This window comes from Triticum aestivum, chromosome 7D (genome assembly GCF_018294505.1).
Source record: "Triticum aestivum cultivar Chinese Spring chromosome 7D, IWGSC CS RefSeq v2.1, whole genome shotgun sequence".
In the NCBI taxonomy this organism is placed as follows: domain Eukaryota; kingdom Viridiplantae; phylum Streptophyta; class Magnoliopsida; order Poales; family Poaceae; genus Triticum; species Triticum aestivum.
The window spans coordinates 61,807,803-61,816,050 of record NC_057814.1 but is presented as its reverse complement, the minus strand read 5'-3'; the positions used below and the strand labels follow the sequence as shown (position 1 = coordinate 61,816,050).

At 44.9% G+C, this 8,248-nt stretch overlaps 2 protein-coding genes across 2 annotated transcripts in view; one reads left to right on the top strand and one right to left on the bottom strand.

Annotated features, from left to right (window-relative positions):
• Nucleotides 1-5,930, bottom strand: part of LOC123167984 (sodium/calcium exchanger NCL1) — a 9,689-nt gene extending 3,759 nt beyond the window's left edge. The window contains exons 1-5 of the mRNA XM_044585845.1: nt 5,554-5,930; nt 4,056-4,247; nt 1,625-1,806; nt 1,360-1,505; nt 1,006-1,273 (exon numbers count right to left, since the gene is read on the bottom strand). Of these exons, the coding sequence (XP_044441780.1) occupies nt 1,006-1,273; nt 1,360-1,505; nt 1,625-1,806; nt 4,056-4,247; nt 5,554-5,818 (1,053 nt within the window). The 5' untranslated portion in view covers nt 5,819-5,930. The remainder of the gene's footprint in view (nt 1-1,005; nt 1,274-1,359; nt 1,506-1,624; nt 1,807-4,055; nt 4,248-5,553) is intronic.
• Nucleotides 5,931-6,574: 644 nt separating this feature from the next.
• Nucleotides 6,575-8,131, top strand: LOC123170412 (polyubiquitin-like). The gene is made up of 2 exons (XM_044588277.1): nt 6,575-6,731; nt 7,129-8,131. The coding sequence occupies exon 2, from the start codon at nt 7,129-7,131 to the stop codon at nt 7,867-7,869; it is 741 nt and encodes a 246-aa protein (XP_044444212.1). The 5' UTR covers nt 6,575-6,731; the 3' UTR covers nt 7,870-8,131.
• The last annotated feature ends 117 nt before the right edge of the window (nt 8,132-8,248 follow it).

The following is an 8,248-nucleotide window of genomic DNA, read 5'->3' as shown; positions in this document are numbered from 1 at the left end:
CCAACAAGAAAAAAATAATGACCTTTTTGACACACATTAGCCGCTTTTGTTGAACTCTGTTGTTGACAATTTGGACCTTAGAGAGGCTAGTTCGTCAAGTCGTCAGTCCACTTGGCTAATAATCACTCAGTGCCAAGATAGGGAAAACTTGACCGTGTGCTCATGGACAACAAATGTGAACTATGGTGACTGTGCGCGCTCTCGAGCGTATTGAGTCACTTTCGGGCCATGCACCGATCATTCCTGATTGAAATTTCCTCCACTACACGCCGAACATTCAAATTCGAAATAGGATGGCTACATCGGGATGGTGTCATAGATATTATTAAGAACGTGTGGCAAAGGTCGGCCGTTGATCGAACACCGATCCAAAGATGGAATTTTAAATTCATTTCTATATAATCAGAGCGACCATAGCAAGGCAGATGATCCCGCTGTTATTAACGTACTAAACAATTTTTCATGGTAAAACCCCACCCCAGATGTAGGTTATCTTTTGTTGTACGCAGTAGCTTCATTCGTGGTATATGGTACATCGGATGGAGCATCGACCATTGTTTATGGTGCCATGTACGCGGTTGGAGCGGGTGACCAAAATGAGGTTTTTTGATCAAATAGGTGGCGGCATAGTCTAAGGGTAGGCCTTCTGCCCTCCATGCCTTATGCATGGTTTGATCTTTTAAGACTTTACTGTTGCCTGAGTTTTATTTGTTATGTGTGTGTAAGTTCGTGTTGCATGTGTGCATCGTTGTTATGTCCTGCGTTTAGACTCATCATCCCCATGATGCTACGTTTTGAGTTAATACACGAACCCTTTATCGAAAAAATGATTAGTGAAAATTTGGTTGGACAATTATTAAAACATTATTTAACCATTTTAGTAAAGGCTTCATTTGATTTTCTAAATAATTCCGTTTGTGCGTGAGAATCATTGGCTCGTAGTAATTTAGTGCACAAAGCCCATTTGGTGTGCCCTATTTCGTATCTAGAAAATTCCAAGGATACCTCATGGTAGTCATTGATGAACTTGTTAGTGTAGGCACCCGAAGCCTGCACCTTTCTCTTGGCCTCATTGAGCCATATCTTCATTCCCTCGACGAACTCTCCCTCATCTATTGTGTCATTGCCTGATGTGTCGAAGTCGTCCATGATTTTGTCCACGGCATCATTCTTGTCAAAGTCAAGCTCCTCAAAGTTGATTCCAATGATAAGGGCATGCAGCTCGGCTCGTGATAGGTCGCGGTTATCATCATTGTCAATCTTGTAGAACAATCTGCGTGTTGGCATAGAGAAGGAGCACGTCATGTTCATGAGTGTTCCTTGGCATATGAATAACAAAATGAAGTTGATGCATCATACTTTCTTATGACATTTTCGTTAGGCGTGCCATCGTCATTTAGCAGATGGCCGAGTGCTTGCATTTGGGCATGTTGTAGTATCCCAGAGATTACATGCCTATGTTTTGCAAATGCAAGTCGCCTCCGCTGGATCCAGGGGAGGTAGATCTACAATTTGAGGGAATCATCACTATCAAATTGATGTTTGTAACCTAGATGTACACACACGTGCCAATATAGCCATCATTATTTAAAAATGCAAACAATATCAGATGGAATGGATGTACCTGAAACAAGCAGTAGGATAGTGCAAGCAAGAATGATATAATGGTTGCCAACAAGATGGGCAGGCGATGCCCGGGCTGGATTCTCAACATTTTCGGGAAAAGTGCAATGGCGAAAGGAATAACACAAATTGCCATGATCCGTGCGGTCCAACTGGTTTCATTGTCAGTTGAAATACCACTGCCTGCGAAGCAAAACAATGTGTATGCAACCAAAGATTAACAGCTAATCATGCAGTTCGTGAAGTGCATGCAAAGGAGGGCTGTTAAGAACATCACTATTCTTAGATTAATTACTTTGCCACACTTTGCAACATCCTACACCTCGAGTAATGGAAACTTGGCCAAGTTAGATATGTGTTTGATTCTAGCCACACCTATGGACAAATACGATTTGTGAAAATGAGCGCCGCATGTCACATAGAAAAAACATTGTGATAAGATCCCCTTAGGCAGGCCAAAGTGTGGCTAAGAATCTGCTCACCTAAAGTTTGGCAACTTTGGTATAAAAATATGTGGCAAACTAGGGCAAAGTTATTCACCAACTAAACAAAGCACTATGATTTGGTTTGATGGCATTTGATCTACAAAATAACCAAGCAACACTATGATTTGGTTTCGATGACATTTGATCTGAAACTAACCAAGCAAGCACTATGATTTGGTTCAATCACATTTAATCTGCAAAATTTATTGTCATATGTTTAGGGAGCATAGTTAGGCACTACGAAGGCTATGTACGCCACCACTGGATGTAAAACAATTTCTTATTCAACAATGGTTCGTCAATTGCCCCTTTGCACATAGTGGCAAACCATTCACATTGTATCTAATTTAGCACCAACTAACATACCTCGGATGTTTGGAGATTGATTTATGGGAGACATGGCTAACAAACATATAGATGTATGTTCTTATTGGAGCTACTGCATTATGCTTGCCGACTTGATCATGTCTAAATGATAATATGTTTGATAAGAATAAGATTATACTAATCGATTGCAACTTATGTGCATCTTAGATTTCCATTTTCAGCATGATGGTTAGAGCATGGGGATGCACGGAACAATGTAGGCTAAATCAAAGACATGGTATCTTCAATACCTTGTGGATAAGGTTGCCAGAATGCTAGTTACTTGGGAGGGCCAAAACATAACCTCCATTGGACGCATGGCTCTTGTCAGGTCCTTGATCACCTCCCAAGCTATTTACTTCATCACACCGCTGGTCATGCCAATGTGTATTCTTCATGATGTCAACTAACTTGAATGATCTTTCATCTGGTCTGTTTCGGACAAGACGACCGGTGCTAAATGCAAGGTCAATTGGGAAGCGGTTTGTTGTCCTACGGAGTATGGTGTGCTAGGTGTGCTCAACACCAACAAATTTGTGTGCGCTCTTAGGCTTTGATGGCATTGGTATGAGTGGAAGGAGCCTTCCATGGTATGGGTGAGGATGTAAAATCCATGTGATGAGGATGTCCACAACTTCTTCTATGCCTCCACCTCCATTACTGTTGGTAATGGAGCGAGGACACCTTTTTGTAGGTCCTCTTGGCACGTGAATCCATGGATATTGCACCTCTTATCTTTGAGGCTTCCTCATGAAAGAATTGGAAAGTTAGAGAGGCTCTCCGATGCAATGTTTGGACCTTCAAGATCAAGCCTTTCACCATTGTCTCTATCCAACACATTCGTGAAATTTCCATGCTTTGGATGCTTCTCCATGATGTGCAACTTGATAAATACACCCAATATAACATCGTTTGGAAGCACATGGCTAGTGGGTACTACTTTTGGCTTCCGCAAAGAGGGCTCCATTCTTAGGGAAGATTCTATCTCCAATGGAGCATGCCGTGTGGAAGGTTTGGGCGCCGCCAAAGTTAAGTTTTTCTCATGGTTGTCAATTCAAGACCGAATTTGGACAACCGATAGACTGGCCAAGTGAGGGTGTTCAAATTGTCACCTTTGCCCACTTTGCAAGAGGGTGCAAGAATCTGACAACCAAGTCTTCTTCAAGTGTGGGTCCACTCGCTGACTTTCGAATTTGGTTATAGACAAAGTACAACTTGAGAGCATGGACACATCATTGTGGCACCTTGAGCACAATGTCGCAGACGTGCGGAAGGTCACGGCCTCCCTAACCATGCTTGTCTCTTGGTTGATTTGTAATGAGAGAAACGCTCGGGTCTTCCTCCATGAAAGATCCCCCACCCGGATCATTGTTCTCCGTTTAATTAATATATGAGGCAAATCTTTTGCCTCGGTTTATACAAAGGAAAAAAGAAACATGGACAATGCAAACTCAATCAACAAGAGTGACACACCAACTTATAGTAAAACAAATTAACTACATATATGACTACAAAAATAAGATATTAGCTTCACTTCTAATGAAAACAGAGTAAGTATAAGAGTAGTGGAAGATAACATACCAGTAAAACGGAACCACCCTTTAGTGTCTTTTGAATCAATGGCAACACCATTGGGCCCAATGTCACACTTGCCAGCAAACACACAAGTCCCCCAAACGACGGTGAGAAGAAAGATGGTGGAGCCGGCAAGCAGACCCATGCCGACTAGCACCTGATTTTGTGCCTTTTCTCCGCTCCCCGAGAGGCCAGATGCTGTTTATACATGAAATAGAATTGAGACTAGTTCAGAATCTTGGTTTAAACACACACAATGTTTTTCTTTAGAAAAGGCGAAGATACATTATTCAGCATTGGTGCTGGTGAACGTGGTAGGATAGTTCTATCTAGGTGCTAACATGTTATAGTCCAATTGCTTGCGTTTCGACTAGACCCATGTGCCAGAGCCAGGGGAAAGCCAGACAGGGTGCTTCGTCTCTCCTACCAAGGAAAGGTGGCTAGGGATTCTGCCTTCCTTGGGTGGCGCCGCCAATCTGCCGCGTCTCTTGTGGCCTTAGGACCATGGGTGTGCGGTGGATTCCCGCCCTAGTCGGCAGGAGGGCTCCGTTTTTAGGTGCTTGTTTAGGTTTTGTTAGGTTTGTGTCCTGCTCTGGAAGACGAGACGGCGGCAACTTTCTGAAGATGGAATAAGATTCTCCCCATCTAGCCTCCGTCCTGGTGGTGCATCTAGCATCGTCGGATGACGTGTGGAGAAGTGTCTCCGGCGGATCTCGCGGGATTCGGTTGGTGATTGTCTTTGGCGGATCTGCTCGGATCCGGTCTTTGTTTGTCTTTGTTCGTGTGTCTTCAGGTTGGATCCTTTCGATCTAAACTTCTCTTCATAGGCAGTGGTTGTTGTTCTGGTGCGTTGGTCCTATGAGGTATTAGCACGACGATTTCCCGACTGTCTACTATAATAAGTTGTGCCCGGCTCCGGTAAGTGAGGAACGATGACGGCGGTGCACCTTCGGCTCGCTTCAGTGATTGTAGTCATCGCCAGGGGCGGAACTACGTGAGGGCCAACAGTGCCCCGGCCCGCCCATCCCAGAAGAATTCTCTTCATTGTACACTCAGTTTGGGCCGTGCAACATCAGCCCAAGAGTAATCTTCTACTATCTTAGCTAGCATGGCCCGCCCAACCTTTTGCATCAAGCTCCGCCACTGGTAGGTGGTCTACGAATCTGGATGTATTTTATTATTATTTCCGATGTTTGTTTTGTTGTTATGATTGAAGATGAATAAATTGAAAGTTTTCAAAATAGAGAAGAGTGTTTCCTGCTAGTGCAGAACTCGCTTAGCTCCTTTCCTGTCCCCTTTACTCTTGGCTGGGAACTTTGTTTTTCCGTTGAAGAAATTAACGGAAAGGGGTTAACGCCCGGTTCAAAAAGAAAAGAAAAGGTGAAGACACACTATTCAGCATCGGCACCGACAAAAAAAACAGTGGTGAGATGTGTGCTTCATCTTGTTCAACGGAACCAACCAGATCCATTCATAAGCAAGCGAAAGCAAAACAGGGACGTACCGAGCACGAGGAGCGCGTCGGGGAGGGCGCCAAGCATCGGGAGCAGGAGTGTGACGACGTGGCCATGGCCGCCGGCATAGCCGGGGCCGATGGTCTCCAGCAGCAAGTCGCTCCCAGCCGTCAAGAAGGTAACTCGCACCTTGTAATTCAGGAAGCCGTAGGCAAGAACCAGGAAGAGGTTGCCAAGCGCAGTGGTGGTGCAGGGGAGGAAGCTGTACGTCTGCGCGCATGTCTCCGCCGTGGAGGATGAGCGTATGTGGTTCATGGTCGGATACCGATCCACCTACGTACTTGTGTCTAGGATTTCATAATATGTGTGATAACAGTGGCGGTGTTATTTTTCCTCCCGGAGATGAGCAACTCAACGCTGGTTACAAATCTGCAGGGAGCTCTCTTTTGGAGGTGCTTTGAATAAAGCAAGAATTGTTCTTTTCTTGTAGGCATAGGGTTACGCTTTGGCCCATATGCACCTTTTCTTGTGGTTCATGGTCGGATACCGATCACCCGACGTACGTACTTGTGGTTCATGGTCGGATACCGATCCCCCGACGTACGTACTTGTGTCCAGGATTTCATAATATATGTGTGATAACAGTGGCGGTGTTAGTTTTCCTCCCTGAGACGAGCAACTCTGGTTGCAAATTTGCAGGGAGCTCTCTTTGGGAGTGAGATGCACCGACCCCCAACTCCCCTTTAGCCATTTGGAGGTTTTTTTTTTTTGAGAATCATTTGGAGGTGCTTTGAATAAAGCAAGAATTGTTCTTTTCTTGTAGGCATTGGGTTACGCTTTGGCCCATATGCACCCTTCTTTTTTTCTATCATCGACCTTGCGGAGCTGAGGTATAATTTGTTGATTTGTTCTAAGCAACCTTCATTAGCCCTTAATTGCACATCTAGCCTCTTCAAAAACTTATTTGCATGTTTAACCCTATAGGTGACCGACGACTCGTGATTCGTAATCATCGTGTCCAAACCAACAACCCTAAGTTGATTTTGGTTCTAAAACTACGTTCGCCTTCAATTTGACCTAGACTAGAATTCTCAAAAAAAAAACCTAGACTAGATGAACACGACGGGCGCTTTGTGATTGCGGCGCTAGCTATAATTCCCCTCGTATCTCCTTCCTCAATACCCCTTGAACTTTCTTTGCCGCCCCAAGGAGTCGCCCGTTCCTTAAGGTGTGATCTCTTGTCTCTACATACAATCATTCGTTCGTGCCCATGAACATGACCATGCATGATGCATCCATCTGGGACGATTTTGTGTTCTGTTTTGTTGATTTTGTGGGAGTATAGCATACTACTTATCTGCCTATTGTGTTTCAGTCCATGCATGCGTCAAGCGTACGTTAAAATCGATCTTCTGATTACTTCCGCGGATCTGTTGCAAGATTACACTTATAATGGAAATAAAAGACAAGTGGACCAATTTGTTTTTTCTTTTGCGGGTGACAAGTGGACTAATTTGAGCGATGTTAATTAGGCCGCAACGGCACTACTACGGCCGGCGGTTGCAGCGTGGCAGGCATTAAACTAGACGATCTCGATCACCTGTGAAATTATTTTGTTTGTGCAGATGCAGATCTTTGTGAAGACCCTCGCCGACGAGACCATCCTGGTCAACGCAGATCTATCGGACACAATCTACAACGTCAAGACGAGGATTGACGGCGAGCTTTGCGATCCCCGGTCCCAGCAGTGCCTCATGTTTGATGGCAAGGAGCTGGAGGATGGATGCATCATAGCGGACTACAACATTGAGGAGGATTCGACCGTCCAGCTCGCCCTTCTCCCGAAGTGGCCACGGGAAGTGATGCAAATCTTTCTGAAGGCGCCCAACATTCGGCTCCCCATCGAGGTAGAGAGCGCAGACACCATAGAGGACGTCAAGAAAAGGATCCATGGCACGTGGGGCATCCCTCCGCAATCCCAGCTGGCCCTCGTCTTCGACGGGAGGCAGCTAGAGGACGGGCATGGACTGGATGGCTACGGCGTCTGCATGGGGTCCACCCTCCACCTAACCCTTCATGGGTCAGGGTGGATGCTCATCTCTGTCAGGCTGCCTATTGCCTGCAAGAACCCCATAATTCCTCTTATGGTCCAGAATTCAGATACCGTTGACATATTTAGGGAGAAGCTCCAGGAATTGAAGGGGATTACCGCGTCCGAGCAGCGCATCATCTTCCGCGGAAGCCAGCTGAAGGATGGTCTCACCCTAGCGGATTGTGGCGTGGTGAAGAACTCGCTCCTCGATGTGATCCTCCGTCTGCGTGGTACAAATTGCCCTGGTTGTGCAAGGAGCATTGCGCGGCAGTGAGGGGAAGAAGTTGCCTGAAGCTTAAAACTCTTGTCTATTGGTATACGCTTTTGAAGCCTTCTCATCTTTAGCAGTGAAGAGTAAGTTGCTGAGTAGCTAAGTATGATCTGTTGCGCAGGGTCTTTGTCAAGTATTTGTTGAGATTTTTTTAATAGACTAAAGCGAGTAGTGTAGTATCACTTGTCTAGTTCAATTGCGGGCTCTCTTTACTGAAATCTTTGTGGTATTTCATCTTACGAAGATTTATACCACGCAGAATCCCTCCAAGAGATATTATTGTAATTTTTAGTTGTAGGATTTTATAATTGTAATTTGTTGGATATTGAATCAAAAGAAATATACCGGTAATGATTGTGAGTATGAATAAAATTATAGGTGT